This window comes from Simochromis diagramma, unplaced genomic scaffold, assembly GCF_900408965.1.
Source record: "Simochromis diagramma unplaced genomic scaffold, fSimDia1.1 OVJJ01000680.1, whole genome shotgun sequence".
Taxonomy (NCBI): domain Eukaryota; kingdom Metazoa; phylum Chordata; class Actinopteri; order Cichliformes; family Cichlidae; genus Simochromis; species Simochromis diagramma.
Window position 1 is genome coordinate 1,712,474 of NW_024387470.1, and position 21,001 is coordinate 1,733,474.

At 40.2% G+C, this 21,001-nt stretch overlaps 1 protein-coding gene across 3 annotated transcripts in view; it reads left to right on the plus strand.

Moving 5' to 3' along the window:
• Positions 1-1,037: 1,037 nt before the first annotated feature.
• Positions 1,038-21,001, plus strand: part of LOC120723457 (potassium voltage-gated channel subfamily H member 7-like) — a 73,591-nt gene continuing 53,627 nt past the window's right edge. Inside the window, exons 1-2 of one of the 3 annotated variants that reach the window (XM_040014878.1) lie at positions 1,038-1,995; positions 2,769-2,999. In XM_040014878.1, coding sequence (XP_039870812.1) covers positions 1,920-1,995; positions 2,769-2,999 — 307 coding nt within the window. In that variant the 5' untranslated portion in view covers positions 1,038-1,919. The remainder of the gene's footprint in view (positions 1,996-2,768; positions 3,000-21,001) is intronic. The other 2 variants (XM_040014881.1, XM_040014880.1) reach the window with 2 other exon arrangements.

The following is a 21,001-nucleotide window of genomic DNA, read 5'->3' on the forward strand; positions in this document are numbered from 1 at the left end:
AGATGGTGGAGGATTTGGGTACAGGGACGATGGTGGCCATTTTGAAGCAGGCTGGGACTACAGACAGAGAGAGGGAAAGGTTGAAGATGTGCGTGAACACTCCAGCCAGCTGAGCCGCGCATGACTAGAGGACGCGGCCGGGAATCCCGTCCGGACCAGTAGCTTTGCGTGCGTTCACCTTCCTGAAGCACCTCCGCACATCCTCCTCAGACACAGTGTGCGCACTGACGTCATCCGCGGTGCGCACACTGTCCGGTCTCATGGTGTTCGCTGTGTCGAATCTAGCGTAGAATGTTTAGATCCTCACACAGAGAGGCCGTGGTCTGCGGTGTGCTGGTTACTGTTCAGTCTACTGTTATTTGTTATCTTCTTTGTGTATTTGAATGTAAAAATGGCATTGAAAAGATAAGTAGCTTTTTTAAATAAATGAAAAAAAACCACCCAACAAGCTAGAAAAATGCTGTTAATGGTAAACAAATAATAGTTCAATAATAAAACATTCAGTCATATGAAAGTACTGCTAATGTGCAGAATATACTATTAAATCTCTGCCAGAAAGCACAATTTTGGAAGAGAGAGTAATTATTTGACCTCAAGTAAGCTGTTGCATTCTAAGGAGAGTTTACAGCAACTAAGTGTAGACTGCTTGAATGGAAAATATTATCTTTTTTATTGTTGTTGTTTTTTTTGTTATTTTTTACACAGTGTATTACGTTTGTTACAAGGCAGCAACAAAGGCTGAATCTTTTCATTCAAAAAAAGTTACTGAAACCAGCAGCGGGCGGAAATGTGAGACGCCGCAACAGCAGCACCATGGCCAGCGCCTGGCCGAGGCAGTGACAGCGGATCCTTGCTCCATTTTGGATGCAAACGGTGTTTTACAGGAAAAGCGGAAAGGGGAGATATGTGGTGGCCAAGCGCTCTCTTTGAATAAAATACACCTGCGTCGGCTGCCCTGATCTCAGCCTCCCACTGCCGCTGTCGGGCTTGCGACTCAGAAAAAGTAACAAAGAAAAAAAATGATTCTATGTCAAAACGTATTTCCTCACTCGATGTCATGTTGCAAACCAAAATAAGATAAGTCATTTCAGTAAAAATCCGTTGTTGTTTTTTTATTCAAGCAGGCAAAGTTAAGCTAGCTAGCGCTCATAAAGTCTACAATAAATGTAGCAGCCGTGATAAGACAGATAAAAAGGAAAACTGAATATTGAAAATGTCGATAATAATTCGCCTTTAGGCGTGTATCAGCTAAAAGTACGAGCTGTGTTTACTCTGTGCTAACTTAACTAAAGCCTACTCATAATGATGCGTCTAACCACACTGGAAGGTGTTACAGTAATCCGTTACTTCTCCGCCTCGCCTCTAACATCTCTACGTTTGCTGCTTTGTCTGCGCATCCTTGTGGGTTCTCCCTTCGCAGTGTCGGTGCTACGCCTCTCAGCCATTGGCCTCAGAGACCATCCGTCTTCCCTTCACAACAATAGACCCCTGCTCGCTCGCTCGCACGCACGCACGCGCGCCTTCTGCTCACGCGCAGACACAAAAAGCGCGCAGTGCTTTCGAGGAGCGACGGTGAAATGTTTAAACTGCGATTTGCCGATTCTTTCTTTCTTTCTAGCTTCACGTCGGCGAGGAGCGCAGGGAAGCCTCTGCGATGCGCTCAACGGGGGACACGTCGGAGTTGAAATAAGGGAAACATTGGGGCTTGGGTAAGAAAACCGGAAAGGTTGGGGCTTTTTTTTTTTTTTTTACGAGGATGACTGACTGGTGACAAAGAATACGGGGAGCCCTTCTGGCTTCGGTTGACACCCGCTATATAACTTTACGGAAGACATTTTTGTGGGGACCGGTGTGCTCTTACTTGGACAGACAAAGATTTTTTTTCTTCCATCATTATTATTATTTTTGGAAGGGGAACCATGCCTGTCCGGAGGGGTCATGTTGCGCCACAAAACACATTTTTGGGAGTAATTATTCGGAAATTCGAAGGACAAAGTAAGTAGATTTCCTGGGTGTCAGGTACTGTGTGGGTGCACTGTGCTGTGCTGCTTGTCTTTTGTGTCTGTCCCGCTGCTCCTCGAGATCAGTTATTGTTAGGAATAGGCCTTCTTTTATACACCAGCAAGGCTTTGGATGGCTAACCCTGTGATGTTAATGCCAGAAGTCCATGAAAGTCATTATGAGTCAATTACCATACTGTGTTATCGCGCACCAGGTTTGTTTAGTTCTGGTGTGCTTCTCATTTTCTCCTGCTCCGGTGGGAAATGTAGTTTAAAATGCTGCATGTGATATACACGGATTAAAGGATTAACGTAATTAATTACAGATTGTATCCCCCATATATGAATTTAGCTAATTACGCTTTTAAAAATGGGTTTCAGTTATGCCTCAAATCTGGTTTTTACAACTCAAAAATGTGCATCAGTTGTCTCTCCACATTGTTGTTTTAAAAAAAATGTCAAATTTAACGCCACCTCGTTAATAGAAAGTGGAGTATTTAAGCCTACTAAGGATTTACTGAACATGCTTATTGTCTAGAGCAATCCCACCTACATGTGAAGTTTCATAATTTTATTCAGTCAGCTGAGTAGCATTCAGGACTGTAATTCTGGATAATCCCATGCAAACCAATACACCCACTTGTATTAGTTAAATAAAACATTTGTTATACTTTTTCATATTCTTATTTATGTGCAAATAGTTTAAAATTACATCTATAAACACGGTAACACTCTTTCTCCCCCAATTTCTTCTCTGCCTCGTCACAGATAAGAAATTCATCATAGCCAATGCCCGGGTGCAGAACTGCGCTATTATCTACTGTAATGATGGTTTCTGCGAGATGACGGGCTTTTCCAGGCCAGATGTAATGCAGAAGCCATGCACTTGTGACTTCTTGCATGGCCAGTTCACCAGTCGGCACGCTGTGGCCCAGGTGGCCCAGGCACTGCTGGGGTCCGAGGAGCGCAAAGTGGAGATCACCTACCACCGCAAGGATGGTGAGTGTTGCAAGGTTCAGGTGGCACATGCAGAACTTGACATAAGGCTGCTGCAATAGTCTGACATTAAAATCCACACTGGCTGGAAAGCTGCTTATGTTTTGACTTTATGTTGTGATCCCTGTTATACCTTTCGATGTAAAGAAATTGCTTAAAATAAATACAGTTTTTAAATCTAGTGTTACAGTGTTTGAATTTGAATAGATTTATTGCTGGTATCTGCAAGGAAAGCCTGTAGATGAAGAAAAAATACGTGAAGGGTTACTTGTACAACATCTGCCAGTGTAGGTACATTTAGTGTGTAATTTTTAGTTCTGAGTCGGCTCTAGCTGGAGCATTTTGCAGCAGCAAATCACTAAGTGCACCCATTTAGAACCCTGAGGGGGGAAAAGAGCAACTGTTAAAGTTTTGTCTCCCATGATGTCCAGTTTTGAAATGATGCATGCACTGAATGACTGGGAAAAGGTGTTCATTAGCCTTCGCCGGATAGGACACTCCGGGAAGGATGTAGCTCAGCTCCCTTAAGACCAATGTGAAGATAGTCAAGTGTGCGGTTTCTCTCTTTCTGTTCTTGCCATCTCTTGGTTTCTCCTCTGAACACATATGTCACTCTTCATTCTGCTACTTTACATTTTCCAGTGTAAGCCTCCATAGGTGTGGCAGTTGTCTGTAACTGATGGGATCTGTATCACTCATCTATGATTAAGATGATGTAGCATGCATATGCTAATTCATGACTTGACAGCTGGGATAGTTTTGATGAAATACAAAGTTAGCTCCAAAGTGAAAGTTCAACTGTTTGATTCACATCAACTGTGTTGGTTCAGGGAGAGTTCGTGTGCTGTCCTCTAATCGTGGCATATGTATTCAGATGATTAAGTCTCCTTGCGTAACACTTAAGGACCAGTAAAATTGCACTGTGATTCAAACAAGGATTAATAGTTTTGTAAGAACTTTGTAGGGAGGATCCCCATGTGTGTTTTAGGAATTGTTTATTTTTTTTGTCTTGAGCTCAGGGATCATTTTACAGCATTTCTTATGACTTTTAGGAGTTGGCTACAACATCAAGTAATAATACTTGTATCAATATGTAATGACCAACGACCTGTAGGGCCAGTATCTGCTTCGGAACACAATGAGCACTGCCAGAGCCCTACAAAATGACCTCCAGCAGGCCCCTAGCATGAATGTCTCTGACCAAACAATCAGAAACAGAGTTCACGAAGGTGGCCTGAGGGCCCAACATCCTCTAGTGCATCCTGTGCTCACTCCCTGACTGGCATTTGCCACAGAATATAACAATTGGCAAGTTCACAACTGGCATCTTGTATTTTCACAGTTGAGAGCAGGTTTGCTATGAGCACATGTGACAGATGTGAAAGGATCTGGAGAAGCAGTGGAGAATATACGGCCTGTAACATTGTTCAGCATGACCGGTTGGGTGGTGGGTCAGTGATGGTTTAAGGAGGCATATACACGGAGAGACACACAGACCTCTACAGGTTCAGCAACAGCACCCAAACTGCCATTAGGTATCAGGATGAAGGCCTTGGACCCATTGTCAAACCCTATGCTGGTCCTGGGTTCTTCCTGGTGAACAAGAATATCTGGCTTCATATGATGAGAGTATGCAGGCAGTTCTTGGAGGATGAAGGAACTGATACCACTGACTGGCCTCCACACTTACCTGACCTAATGCCAATACAACCCCTCTGGGGCATTATGTTTGGGTTCATCCAACACCGCCAGGTTGCACCTCAGATTGTCCAGGGGCTCAGGAATGCCCTAGTCCGTATCTGGATCCCCCAGAACACAATCTATTGTCTCACTGGAAGCATGCCCTAACGTTGTCAGGCAAGGACGTGGGGGCCATACAAGAGTACTATTTTGACTTGCTTCAACAAAATCTATTCAAAATGGACAAAATCTATTGTTTATTAAACAACACTTTTTGGCTTTTGTCTGGAAAAACAAAAGCTAAAAAGACTGTCTTCAATCACATTATACTTTGAATGGGACCATACTTTAACATCCAAAGGAGTCTTTGCAGATGTTTAAGTTTCAAAAATACTTTTTAAATGTGGACTGGCGAGACCATAGGGCAGTTTTTAACTTTGCCTCAGGTCATCTTCAATGAGGCAGTTTCCAATTAACATGCCTGCACTTCTCGAGTTTGTTTACACATTTAAGTTGATCTTGCGTTTCTGTGACAAGCTTTCAACTTCAGTTGAAATCCTCAAATTGATTGTACTTTTGCAGTTTTTTCAGTCATTTGTTCCCATGTATTCAAATTCATAATGGGGGGGGGGGGCTTTATTTTAAAATAAATGCAGCTTTTACAAAATGGTGTTATATCTCTGCTTTTGAAATGACATTTTTTTCAGGGACAGTGAAACAACATCCTGTCAGGAGGATTTGTTTTGACGCTTGATGTGTAATCGGCGCTGTGGTTCAATCAGGATGACGCATGCTTCAAAGACTGAGCGTTTTTTTGTTTGTTTGTGTGAGTATGGTTGTGTATGTAATGTATAAGAAAATCCAGACCAAAAGAAGGTGATTTAGATTAGGTCAAAAGCAGCTTATGGAGCAGTCACAAAGACATAGATGTTTGTGGTCAGAGGTTAAAAGAAAGTGATAAAGATAGAGAAAAATTCTTGAGGGAATAGGCAGAGAGGAGATGTCAGCCCATGTTTTTAAGCAAAGTGTTGTGCTACAGCCTGAACCTGTAACAGCTTTCAATATAAAATCTAGCTTTGTGTTATATTTGCCTTGCTGAGCTTTTTGTAAATGTTGCATCTGTAATGCTACATTTTCCCTTTGCTTATCTAAATGGTTTTGTTCTATATTATATTTATAATTATATTTTACATTCTGAAACCATAAAGTCCATTTCAGTTATTTGATTGCTTGCATGAGAACTTTATTTTTGTGTCAGAGAATTTCTGCACCCTTTTTGTGTAATAAATGTGAGTTATTGAACACCTAGCATGAACTACATAGAGCAGGGGTGTTGAACTCCAGGCCTCGAGGGCCAGTGTCCTGCAGAGGATATAGAGGATTCATAGTTAAAAGTCCTGTCTTCCTTCTCTCATCCCTAACGGTCGCGGCAGATGGCTGCCCTTCCCTGAGCCTGGTTCTGCTGGAGGTTTCTTCCTGTTAAAAGGGAGTTTTTCCTTCCCACCGTCACCAAAGTGCTTGCTCATAGAGGGTCATATAATTTTTGGGTTTTTCTCTCTATATATAATTGTAAGGTCTGCCTTACAATATACTTTGATACTGGTCTGCATTTCACAAGTTTGTGTGAAGCTGATTTAAGTGTATATTTTTTAGCCTATATTTTCACTACAGTGGATCAGAGTCGGTCCTCCTGTGCTTAGTGTAGCTGTAACACTAGCTGAACACGAGTTCAGCTAGTGTGCTGGCCAGAACGAGCTTCCCTGGCATCAGCAATATGACTTACATTATTGTTGCCACTGTCACCAAAATTAGCTGGGGTGTGATTAACAAACTGCAAATATTTTGAGTTGTCTGTCCGTCCAGACGTTTACCAGTTGGAAAGATTTTATGAGACAGCCACACTATTCACTATTCTACTCTTCTTTGCATGTCCATTGTGGCACATTTTAAATTGGTAACATTCTTTTGTAATGGAATTTTCTTTTAATACTTAAAGGATTAAAGTAACTGACCATTAGGAGTCTAATGCTCCTCTAGGCCAGTTTGTCAGCTAAGACAAGCTGGACGTTCAGCGTCCATTGATCTGCTGGGCAAACAGTATTAACGATTACACAAATACCTGCATGTTGCATTGATCTCTGAAAACAGTGTATTGGAGAGTGCAAATCAGTCGTGGCCAAACATCCGCCCTCTGTTGGCCCATCCACAGGAGATCTAAACTGAAATTGGACAGTTTGTTAATAATAACAATGTTCATTGGATTTAGACTGTTGGGCCCTACAGCAAGGGAAATGCCTTATTACTATTCTGTATCCTGGTTCCTAATTACCACAGTGTTTTCCTCTTACCTGAGTCAGAGTTTCTCCAGGGAAGGTCATACACCTGTTTCAACTTGGCAGACTGCTGTTAAACATGCTGCTTGTATTAGGATAAGCAAGTATGGGTACATGTATTCATACATGTAAATCATCTTTTCTTTTGAATTTATATAAATATATTTTTAGCTTTTTATGTAATCTGGTATGTTTGCAGATATGTTTAACCATTTATAATCTTTGACTGCAAAACATTCTTGTGATCACACTGTTAATACAAATGTGCTGAAGCAGGCAGCTCCATTTGTAAAAAATACACATATTATTGTGTCTTTACACAATAATATGTCTTTGATACAGTCTAGCAATGGATAAAGTCATGTAACTGAAGCACGGTTGTTTGTCAGTGATGGACAACAATTGGAATTTCTTTTTAAAAAATGCACCAGCTGTCTTGAGTGGTGCTGAAGTGAAAAAAATCCAGAAAAATCAGGTTTAGCAACTCCCAGATTTATACATTTATGAGAATAGATTTAGATGTAACAGCCAGCAATCAGAGAGCCTTCAGCCTCTGTCTCTATTGTCTTCTGTATTAGGATTTTAGGAGAAATGTCATTGCAGCAGATCTCATTGTGGTGCTCTGTAGGAGTTTCCTCAAGCCAATCTTCTTTTTAATCCCAGGATCCTAGGTCGATATAAGCACATTGCCCAATGCCCTTTACAGTCCATGAAGGAGATTCTGCTCATCAGCACAATCTCTGGCACATTGTTAATGCTTTATGATTTGTGCATTCACTGGACCACTGGTCCTTTTTCCTTTCAGTGCATCTGACTTCTGTCATTAAAGTGGAAATTGTTTCCAGCTGCTGGGGAAAGTAATTATAAATAGTGTGTTGAAGATACGCAGTAGTAATACAAAATATGCATTCGGTAATGTATTTCATGAGTTTAATATATAAAGTGTGTTAAATACAGACAATTCACGCAAAATAGTTAAAAGATTGAAAGAAATTAGCCAATAATTGTTCTGACAATTATTTTGACAATGGTACAAAGAGTCTTGCACTTTAATCTTTTAAGGAATACAGATGCAGGGCTCATTCTTCTCTGGCAGGATTTTGTTAAATATAGTTGCATGGCCCATTTAAATGGTAATGCTACAAAATTGTCTTTGGAACATCTGTTGCCACCTGAAACACAAGCATATAGTAAAACAGTTCCTGTTTTAAAAGACTACCTGTTTCAGCTCTGGCATTGAACAATGCACCACAGGAGGTAGCTACAGCTGATGTTCCTGTCAGCACTCATTATTACTCTGCAGGCTGATATTTGCTAATGAATGTATCCAGTGTATAAATAAATTACCAGAGTTAAAGATTAAGTATTTAAATGTTAGTGTCTTAATGACAGTTTCAAAAAAAAGTCAGAGTAAATATAAACAGTTCTAATCTCAGCAGCACATATTTACTCAGCAACACTCGCTCTATTTGCGTCTCTGTTCCGAGCATTTGCAGCGCCTTGCTTCCCATGCTAAAAATGCCGACTCTCAGGGTCCTTTGTGTATCTAGAAATCCATAAGCTCAGCACATGCTAACAGCTCTCACTTGTAAATAGCAAATGAGAGTGAAAATGTCACACTCTAAATAGATTAAAGCTGGTTGTGCTTCAGTGATGCTCGCTGAGATTAGAGCTTTTCCAACCTTCAAATGCCATGGATAAATGTGGGAACTTTAGATTGTGATGAACATTTGTTGTCGCTGCTTAAAAAGCCATAATCTGAACAAAATAGGTGACGTTATAAAGTTCAAGTCATACGGTAGTTATTTTCAGTCTGTTATTCATGTTGGGTCAGATTTGCTAACAATCTGTCCAAATTTTGCAGACAGAATTATTTTAGGACCTGCTAAAACTTTTAGTATTTAGCATTGGTAGAAACTACATTTTAAATTATGCTTTTAGAATGTTTAATGGATATTTTTAGTGCTATCGTGGATCTGAATGTTATTCATAAATGGAGTGTTAAAAGTGGGTATTTTCTTTTCTTTCCTTTTGGCTTTTAAAGGCTCAGTTACAAAACTAATGTTGTTTCTGAGTCCTTATCTGATCAATAGTACACATCTGAGATGTGCCTAATAGTTAGTATTTCCTAATTGGTTGATTGCATTCTGGCTTGGTGCATGTGAGTGAATATATATTATTGTGTGTAAGTGATTGTGTGAACATAGCTGTGAGTGCAAGATCAGCTGTATATCTTTTCTCAGCAGTAATACATATACAATACATATACTATGGCAAGGCATGTAAAAGGGGAAAAAGTTGTTCTGCAAGTTTTATGAACAAAGCACAGTAACATTAACGTCATTAACATGCAGGCGGATATATATTGTTCTGTCTGCTTCTGTACATACTTCAGGTCATACTTCTAGGGCTTGGGACAGAATCTAGTACTTTTTAGGGAACTAACTGAATTAGTACAGAGGACAGATTCACACTAAATCGACTGGTGCCAAAGTTTGGTACAAGAGCCCATCTGGATTAGACGGTTGTTGCCTTTGCAAATCATGGTGTCCAGAAGTGGTTACAACAGCTGGTGCTGTGTGCGTTTGTGTCTCAGTTTCATGTGCAGCTGCCTCTTGTTAATTCAAGTTACCATGCTACTTTTGAATTGAATGAAACCTGTGCTTACACTGCATTCTTTTGGTTACTAGATGCTTGCTCTCTCAGTGAGTCTGCTGGGACCTGTTATCACGGTTGTCTGGTTATTACTACTCAACTAACTGATGTTTGTTTATAAATTAGAAAATTAGCCTGCCTCTCCTATCAGTCCATTTTTTGTATTGCAGCATCATGTTCATGTTCCCTAATGATTAAAAAAATTACAATTACAATTTCTAGACCCAAGTTGACACAGTAAAATGACATGTTTTGTCCAAGAGTTGAAATCCAGCAACATCAGGTGTACTATCCTATAAAACCTTAGTGTTGGTAATATTTTGTTAAACATGCTTCTAAGAGAAAATTAAGAGAATGTAGGGCAACGATCCATCAGGAGCAAAACAACACAGTGGAAATAATATTTATTCTTCTTTATCTTTCAGCAAACATCACCTACATAAAGGGCTAATATTTGGGCATGCACAAAACACTTAATTTTACAGGTTACAGAATACAGTTTAACACCGTATGTAAACCAAACAAGTTTTCATCCACACATCTGCCCAGTTAGTGCCTGAATCACTTACAGTGGGGCAAAAAAGTATTTAGTCAGCCACCGATTGTGCAAGTTCCCCCACTTAAAATGATGACAGAGGTCAGTAATTTGCACCAGAGGTACACTTCAACTGTGAGAGACAGAATGTGAAAAAAAAATCCATGAATTCACATGGTAGGATTTGTAAAGAATTTATTCGTAAATTAGGGTGGAAAATAAGTATTTGGTCACCTCAAACAAGGAAAAGCTCTGGCTCTCACAGACCTGTAACGTCTTCTGTAAGAAGCTTTTCTGTCCCCCACTCGTTACCTGTATGAATGGCACCTGTTTGAACTCATCATCTGTATAAAAGACACCTGTCCACAGCCTCAAATAGTCAGACTCCAAACTCCGCCATGGCCAAGACCAAAGAGCTTTCGAAGGACACCAGGAAAAGTATTGTAGACCTGCACCAGACTGGGAAGAGTGAATCTACAATAGGCAAGCAGCTTGGTGTGAAAAAATCAACTGTGGGAGCAATCATCAGAAAATGGAAGACATACAAGACCACTGATAATCTCCCTCGATCTGGGGCTCCACGCAAGATCTCATCCCGTGGGGTCAAAATGATCATGAGAACGGTGAGCAAAGATCCCAGAACCACACGGGGGGACCTGGTGAATGACCTGCAGAGAGCTGGGACCAAAGTAACAAAGGTCACCATCAGTAACACACTACAACGGCAGGGAATCAAATCCCGCAGTGCCAGACGTGTTCCGCTGATGAAGCCAGTGCATGTCCAGGCCCGTCTGAAGTTTGCCAGAGAGCACATGGATGATACAGCAGAGGATTGGGAGAATGTCATGTGGTCAGATGAAACCAAAGTAGAACTTTTTGGTATAAACTCAACTCGTTGTGTTTGGAGGAAGAAGAATACTGAGTTGCATCCCAAGAACACCATACCTACTGTGAAGCATGGGGGTGGAAACATCATGTTATGGGGCTGTTTTTCTGCCAAGGGGACAGGACGACTGATCCGTGTTAAGGACAGAATGAATGGGGCCATGTATCGTGAGATTTTGAGCCAAAACCTCCTTCCATCAGTGAGAACTTTGAAGATGAAACAAGGCTGGGTCTTCCAACATGACAATGATCCAAAACACACCGCCCGGGCAACAAAGGAGTGGCTCCGTAATAAGCATTTGAAAGTCCTGGAGTGGCCTAGCCAGTCTCCAGACCTCAACCCCATAGAAAATCTGTGGCGGGAGTTGAAAGTCCGTGTTGCTCGGTGACAGCCCCAAAACATCACTGCTCTCGAGAAGATCTGCATGGAGGAATGGGCCAAAATACCAGCTACTGTGTGTGCAAACCTGGTAAAGACCTATAGTAAACGTTTGACCTCTGTTATTGCCAACAAAGGTTATGTTACAGAGTATTGAGTTGTATTTTTGTTATTGACCAAATACTTATTTTCCACCCTGATTTACGAATAAATTCTTTACAAATCCTACCATGTGGATTCATGGATTTTTTTTTCACATTCTGTCTCTCACAGTTGAAGTGTACCTCTGGTGCAAATTACTGACCTCTGTCATCATTTTAGGTGGGGGAACTTGCACAATCGGTGGCTGACTAAATACTTTTTTGCCCCACTGTAGGTTAGTATCTAAACCAGATTGCCATGGATATACAAACATGGTATTGCAGGGACTTGGGGCTAACTAATTTGTACAAGAATGAGATGACTTGAAGGTGTTTTTTTTGAAGGTGCTGCTGACACAAGTGCACCACATTGTGGGAATTTTGTATGAATAACTCACAATGTGCAAATAGCCAATGAGGCTATGGAAACTGGACAGGATGACTGATGATGAGATGAGTCAGGTTATTCAATGGTGTGAGTCTTGAATGGAAACCACACTCCATAAAACCAATTCTTGCAGATCCATTGCTGTGCAAACAAGATAAGCTCTTATTCTGTTTCACCTGCATTCTCCGTCATGTTCTCGGGTTCAGCTGTGTTTGAGCGCATACAGTGGGCAGCCTGTCTCTGTGAAAGACATGTGTATGAAGGGAAACAGTGCGAGCTAAAAAGAAGGAAATGCAGAGAGAATAAAAGAAGATGCAGGGGAGAAAAAAGGGACAACAAAAGACAAAATAAGGCGCATAACTGAAAGACGGAGAGCTGGGATGAAGAAAGGAGCATTCATCCTTATCTAAATGTGTGTGTGGTTGGGGCGGCTGGCAGAGACAGTAAATCGAGGTGTCAGAGATGGAAAGAAATCAAGTGCAGCTGAATATCAGATGACTTCTTCCATTGTGGGAACGCCCCCTTGAATTCAGTCCAGTTGCTTGAGAGCTGCTTAAATAATTGATGGCCCTAGTTCTATATCCAACACCCTTTGTCTGTCTCACTGGAAGCAAAGTGTTACCTCTTTATGCAGATACAGAACATTATTTTCACTTGACTGTGCTAAAAACAGAGTGAGCTGTTCTCGTGTTCAACATTGAATGAACCCATACAAAATAAAACAAAGGATTTGCTTAGAAAACTGATTTTGTGCGACTGAATAAAGCTGTCCAGCTCACTCTTATCACTTTACAGGGCCCAGCTAGGGAGCAGTGTAATGAGCAAAGCTACCACTCTCAGTCTAAAGTGACATAGATAGATTTGTGTTGTAGCAGAAGCTTTGATTTCCTCTATATTCATGCCTCACAGTGGATCCCATTTATAACGAGTCTCCTCAACAGCTTTTCTGGGCTGTTAGCAAAACAAAGAGGCTCCCCAAATGCAGATGTGGTTCTCAAGAAAAGCAGGCAGTTTCTACTTAGCTTCATATTTCATGTTATGAGAGCAGTTACAGTTATTTTTTTAGCTGACGGTTTATTATAACTATTGCAAAGGAACATTTGACCTGGTAATAAAGATCTGGCTTCATAGACAGACTGAATATAAAGACACTAGAATTGTGAAAGCAGACTGGTAGTAATATAGGAATAACGTCTAATGTTAGAATATCTGTTTAAATTAATGTGTATTTCAGTTACAAATTGACAGAAATTGTAAATCTGACTCAAATCTACTCAGCAGGAATACTCAGCTTTTCCCCCATAATGAAAAGAGTAAGAGTCATAACTTAATAACTAACTAAATTCATTTACAAAGACTGACACCAAGCCCACATGATAAAAACTGCAAAAATTTAATTTGCAAAATGCTAACTTTGTTGCCCTGGAAAGCATTTATATGATGGTACATATAGGTGTAACATCTTCAAACCATATTTCAATGAATAGCTGGACAGTTGTCCCCCGTGACAGACCTGACTAGGTTGATAGGCCCGTAAGCTGAGTATCACTTGCCCAATGTCACACTAGTAGCTCTGTAAGGCACTACTGAGCACCAGCACTTTGCTAAGATAAAGGTCCAAAATGCAGCCTTTGTCAACAAAGATGAAAAGATCTGCTCCTCTTTCAGTCATCTTTTGCAGAAAATAGCATGGGCTCAGACAGATAAATCATTTGCTGTCTTTCTGTCTTCTTATTTGTATTAAAATTCATGAAACCTTTCACTTAGTGTGTAACAAGATCATTCGGATCAATAACGTATTCCTTCACCATCCCTCCCCTCCATTGTGCTCCTGTTAGATCATTCTTCACTGCAGCAGCAGACACCATTTTTTTTCTTCTCACTGACATGTCAGATGAAGTACAATGCTATACATATAGTTGTAGACATTAATATCTACAGAATAAAATCAACACAATATTTAAAAAAAAAAAAAAAAAAAAGAAATCTGATCTTTTTTCTTTAGTTGTTAGGAGGTTGCAAAGGAGTTAATATCCTTCCATTGTTTCTATTTTGTTTCACTGTTTTATTTCATTGATATCCATTAAGGTATTGACATTTTTGGATTCTTTCAAAGAGAAGAATTACTTTCACAAATCAAACTTTTAGCAGAAAGCTATACACGCTGCTCTGGACATGTCAACAGCTTTGTCATTTTCCCACATATAGAATTTTATGATATCAGTCACACATAGTTAATTAACTGGTATGAATGAAATCTATTACAAAGCCAGGGCTTCACAGTGCCAGTGAATAAATGTAGGTCAGTCTGGTGTTGTATCTTTGGATTAAGCCCACACTCACTGCATTTATATGATAGTATTACCGCAAACAGACAGTAAACAGTCTGATGGCCCCTCCCCCAACCCATTCAGGCTCAAACACTTGGCTTTCCTCCCCCTCCCCACAAGTCTCTGCTCATTCTTGTTTTATTAAGGGGCTCACATCTCCTGTCCAGCAGCTCCATGTGCAGAGATGCCGTTCATTCATCTGATGTCCAGGAGTTAACAGGTTGGCTCTACGAATGCTGACTGCACGGAAGAATCACACAGTGTGGGTCTGCCAATTTAACCCTGCCCCCTCCACTCAGTCGTTCATATTTCTCATGAACGATATTTCAGACCTGATCCCAGATTTTCTCTCATTCAGAGACGAATATGCAAAGAGCAAATCTGTGAATGAGCAGCCATTCATTTTTTGTCACTGTTATAGTTTTTCATTCACTGGATTTTGTGCTGTTTGGATTGTTGCAACAATCAGGGAAGGGAAACAATAAAATGTTCTGAAAAACCTCATGTCCTGGCCTTAATTTGGATCTTATGTTCCCTCACACCTGGACATTGAAATTCAACTGCATCTCCCACATAACAGAAAGCAGGAACAACTTGAAAAACACAACAAAGACCCCAAGACACAATCCCAGCCCCACAACAATCACTTGCTTCCATGAATTGACGCATTTTTGCACCCTATCACTAAATGCCATGGATCTGTATTCTGCTACCCTTGGAGTACCACTTTGATGGGGATTCAATCAACAAACCCTTAGAGGCAGGGGGACAGCCTAAAGCTAGTGGCATGTATCATCACAACTGTACAAATGTCAACAAAACCTGACATCTGACATTATCAAGGTGTTAGACCGCAGTAGTTCAAGTCTGACATTTCCCAAACTTCGTCTATTTGAGGTCTCTTCATCATGCATGTCTTTCTTATTTACATCCAGGTTGGTACTGTGTATTTTGTCTTTGTTGTTTCTTATTTTTTTGGCTCTTGCTAGACAGTTAAGCATGACCAATGCTGTTCAGATTGTTGCAATGCTAAATGACGCTAAAAAAGAAATTATGGGTTCTTTTTTTAAATTTTAGTCTTAGAAGTCCTCATAAGATATTGTTGTATGTTTTCTAGCAAATGTTGCATTACTATATTGTGTGAACGCTATTTTTAGTTGTCTGACAAAGTCGAACCAGTATTTGGTTATGAACTGGCTAAAAGAAAAAAGTGACTGAACATAGGGGTGGGCGATAGAAACGCTATACGATAGAAACGATATAAATTTGGCCAATGATAGAGATTTTGACTATACCGCTCTATCGCGATAGCGCATGTTGATGATGTCATCAAGCTGCGCCTGTTTTGGTCGAAAGCATCGCAGCGGCTACAGCCATTATCATCTGCAAAATATGCCGACAGTCATAGCAAAGAGATGAAGCACTTTTGAAATATGGGGAAAGCCAAAAACTGCGCTTCCTCCACTTCCGTAACATTGATTCATTAATGACTTTTATCGAGTGGAAAAAAAGTTGGCATTCATCCTCCAGCTTCACTGTGCTAATGTTATGCTAACATAGCTGTGTCGCTAGCAATCACGTAGCACAACATTAGGTAGTCCAACTTCAGTAACCCTGCAAACGCCACTGCTGTTTAGTTTTCTCTCTTCATTTATGTCGGAAGCAGTAGCAGAAGCAGTAAGCTGTACGTTTTAATTAGTTTCAAAAATCTCTGTCAGAACATAGTATGTCATGTTTAGGTGGAAACTAGCGAGCTAACTTCCTGCCTACTTCTAATTCCGTTAAATTTAATAAATTCTGTTTTCATGGATGCCTGGATGTTAAACTTAATTGTTACACCTGGTAAAGCAGCAACGCTGATGATTTTATTAAAGATTAAAGAATTTAGACCGTTTTTTACTCTCAGTAAAAGAGTTTGACTTTGGGACCTGAAGGGATGGAATTTTGGACCCAGATTACTCCGCGAAGCTCCTCACTATGGCAGCCGTAATGCTCTGACAATCCATCAAGCAGTGCGGCTTACCAAAGTTGTACTAAAACATTTTTTAACAGATTTCTGCACGCCCAAATCGGGTTCGAGGTCAGTAAGCACAACCAGAATTCATACATAAGGCACACTCTCTATTTTTGAGATAATTAAAGGATTTTAAGTGTGCCTTATAGTGTGGAAAATACCTTATACAGAAGAAAAGAATATGTCGCGATATATATCGTTACCGCACATGCTTGAAATTATATCGCGATATGAATTTTAGGCCATATTGCCCAGCCCTAACTGTACAATCATTAACTGGCTCTTCAAGGTATTCTTCAAAGGTTCACGTACACAGTACACATTCAGTCAAACTCTCGTGCTGTAATAATACTGTAAACAGTAACCCATACACCACATGAACACAGGATATCCACAAATTTAAAAGTCACTCATCAGTATTCAGTAATTTTTTTTATATATAGTGCCAAATCACAGTAGCAGTTGCCTCAAGATGCAGATGCTGTATGTTGTAAAGTAAAGGTCCTACAATAATACAAAGAAAACAGTGAAAAACCCGTTTGATGAAGTGCTTTGGCGACAATGGGAAGGAAAAACTCCCTTTTAACAGGAAGAAATCTCCAGCAGAACCTGGCAGGGGGAGGGACGTCCATCTGTCGTGACCAGTTTTTGTGAGGGGAGGACAAAGACATGCTGTGGAAGTTAAGTTACTTTTGTAAGTGTCTTTTGTATTTAGCTGTCATCCTGTCTTTGTCCTCCGGATTCTGAATTTGGGTCCTTTTTTAAACCCTCACACATCATAATGGAATTTTAGTATCAGTCTGTCAATCTGTCAATAGCAGTAAGCCAAGTTTTCCCGATCCAAGGATAGAAACAATACCAAGGAAATATCAGATAAAAGATCCGACAGATGCTAAAATACAGCAACTAGTTTTTGTAATAAACCCTGAAGTACTCTGCAGTTGTGGGTAATTTTCAGCTCCATCTCTGATCAGCAGTGACAGAAACATATCAGCACAGGCGGATGCTTTAATTTTGTCATGCTTGATGTTGTCCCTTTTTTGGTAGCATCTGAAGCGCTTGTCACATCAGCTACAAAAACCATCTGTCTGTCCAAGATGGTGCAGTAGCACTGAGTTTGGAAAGATAAAGTAAAGACATAAAAACTACCTACTGTAACTTTGGCACTGAGCTCCTAATTTTTTGTTGTTTACTGTTTAGTAACTCTGTTTCCCTGACACTTAAAGAGGAACAGAAAGACAAACTTGTTTACTGAAAATGGCAAAGCAGGAGTCAGCTGACTCCTTGCACCACTATATTGTAATAGTTATGTATGCACTGTAAACACTGCTGGTTTACATTTTGAGGAGGGGCTCATAAAATAAGACCTTGAATGAATCTGCACCACAATCAGGCACACAAAAGGCAATTAAGTTGCTTGTATTCAGTTCTGCATCATGACTCAGATTTGGAATAAAGTTTATCTGCTTCAGCCTGCAGTTTGGCTTTTATACTGTGTGATTTAAACTCATAATGAAGTGTCTCTTATATAAATGCTGACACAGAATGCATTGACCCTCTGATTCAAATTTTACTTTTAGTCACTGTCTTGCTACCATTATCAGGTCCTGTTGAAAGTCATTGTGCCTCATGCTAACAAGGCTGTACTCTGTCATTGTGATCACAATGTTTAACACCCACATCTCCTGTCTGTTCAAGAGGAGATGTTATGGGATGTTATGACTCCATCGCTAATTTCCAGGAATATATTTATGATATGCCATTACATTAGATTTTAATTATGTTCCAAGACTGTCATTGCCTTACCACTGGCAGGGGATAAATGGAAATAATTTTCTTCTATGAATAATAACAGAGGATATTTCTGCAGTTATAAATAATGTGTACGTGTGTACTGTGTACCTGTTATTCATATAGATGTTGAGGCACTTCTCTTGATTTGACAAGTGACCTCTGTGCTACGAGACAGTTTCTCAAACCACCAGGCCCTGTGCTGCCATTGATGACATTCAATTCTGGAATAGATAGCAGACATACACGTACACAGTTCCGAGTACATCTAAATGTTCTCAGTGGAAAAAGGAAAACGGGAGAGGGGTGGGAAGCGCTGGTTACATTTCCAGAATCATAGGCTTGTTTTTTAAATCTTTCTCATTTATAATCATTTAGCTTTAATACTTTAATGGAATCACAGCATCTTTTCACCCATCTTCTGTTTTTGAGTAGAGTCATCAGATTGAGTGGCTTGTCTGTTACTGTAAATGAGAATTTGTGCTCTTTGCAGTTTACACAGGTCGCCGTCATTCCTACGCCCATGTTGCTTTTCTCACTTTCTGAATAAAAGACACTACTGCTGCAACAGTAATCGACTCCAACACATTCTAACTTGCTGAGACAGGGTTAAAGAGTGACCTGGATAACTTGATTTGATTACAATTAGTTGTGGCGAACTGAAAAAGCTCACAGTTGAGCGTTTTACAGAGACATAGAGAGTGGAAACAAGAAGGGAAGTGTCACTGTAACCCCTGAGGTAGTGTAACACCAGAGCTGCTCGAGGCTCAGCTCACATTAGTATCACTCATTTGTGCTCACATACAAACATAACTGCATACACCCACACATACACACCATGTCTATCAAACCAAGGCAAAAAGTAGAGTTTTCCATTTAAAATGATTTTCACTTAAATGGTGCTGGCAGAGATTTATCTGAGTGAGGGCTGTCAAGATTCCCATATAACAGTCAGATATAACCAGTTAACAGATGTTAAGCAACTGTGTGTGTATCCGTGTATGAGAGAGACAGCAAGAAGAAGAACTTGATCAAACTGCAGAGATTAATGTATGCGTGTGTTGAACTTTAGTTACCTTTCCACTGTGAATGAGTGTACGTTCAGCTGCATTCTTTTAATTATTGATAGTGGAAATGGAATGAAATTTCCAGCATCCTGAAACTGGAACTCCTCCTGCTGTGCACCTGTCAGGTACACAGTCACATTCAGCAATTTCTATTACCTAACTAATTTAGTTTTTACAAAGGATTGTTGTTGTTTTTTTAATAATAAAGATACCAGGATTTTGTTCAGCTATGCAAATTGTTTATCACACCAACCCTCTTCATATCCTTCTTTTATTCATTTGAATGTTGTGCACATCCATGCATCTTCCTCTTTTCATGGTAGCACCATATTTACCATGCTTTGTCCCATATGACCACTATGCCTGTCCAAACATGTCCAAACTATTACAACCTTTCCTCTCTAACTTTGTCTCCAACACACTCAACTTGAGCTGTCGATCTGATGTACTCATTTCTTCATGAAATTGATCTTGTCCATTTTGGTCATTCCCAGTGTCAATCATAATCTTCAGCTCTGTCACCTCCAACCAAGCCTCCTGTCTTCCATATGTCATATTAGGTCTCACTATCATCTTGTAAATCTTCTCTTTTACTCTTGCTGCTATCCTTTTCTCACAAATCACCGCTGACACTCATATCAGGCTGCTTTACCCTGCCTGCACTTTCTCCTTCACCTCTGCACTCTCCATTGGTTTGTATGGTTGACCCCAGGTATTTAAACTCATCTGCCTTCACTATCTCTACTCTTTCTATGTTTACCTTTCCACCTGTCCCATATCTTATTCACACACACATATTCTGTCGTGCTTCCACTGGTTTTCATTCCTTTTCTCTCCAGAGCAAACCTCCACCTATCCAGGCTCTCGTCTGCGCGCTACTTTCACTATAGATCGCAATGTCATTGGCAAACATCATAATCCACTGAGAATCCTGCCTGATCGTATCTGTCAACCTATCCATCATCATTGCGAACAAGAAGGGCAGCTCTCTGATGTAATCCCATCCCACTATATCTCAGTGTCTTGATGCATGTCCTGTACCAGCCTCACATACTTCTTTGCCACTCCTGACTTCCTCAAGCACAGCCACAGCTCATCTCTTTGCACCCTATTATTAATTTTCTCTCGATCCACAAAGACAGAGCACCTCTTTTTGACCTTCTCTGTACATCTCCATCAACACTTTTTACTACAGCTTTGCGCATCACCCTTGTTCAGAATGAGCAATGCTCAAGAAGTTGCAAACAACCCAAGAGCCACATCTCAGTTTCTACAGGCTTCAGTTATATGTGAAATATTACATTTTATGACAGGACAATTAGAAAAAGACTGAAAAATCGCCCCTGGTGGACGCAGAGTATTTTCAGACGAAGACACCGTTTTAGTGTTAGTGTGGACGTAGCCTAAGAGGACTACTTTATCTTGAAACTTTGCTAGTGGAAAATAAGATGTTGTTTGACTACTTTGGCTACTAGCCAGTTGCCACAGCTGCCTATGGTTGTTTATGTTGGTCTGCAAATACTCACTAATTATTAGCTGAGTAGAAGTAGAATTTGAAAAAATTCAATTCTTTAAAGTAAAAGTTGTGCCTGCAGCCAGCATGTTTCAAAAGACACTTTCACTTTGAAGCCAAATGGTTTTCATTTCCAGTTTGCAGATTCACAGTTTCCATACAGCTCAGGGAATAGCTGTGCAGTGTTTGTGGAAAAGTCCAACACCTTCAAACTGCGACCACAGCAGTGTCCTAGAGACCAAAGCAATCGAAAACGTGTATTTTACACTATAAAATACTATGAAAAAGTCTTGAG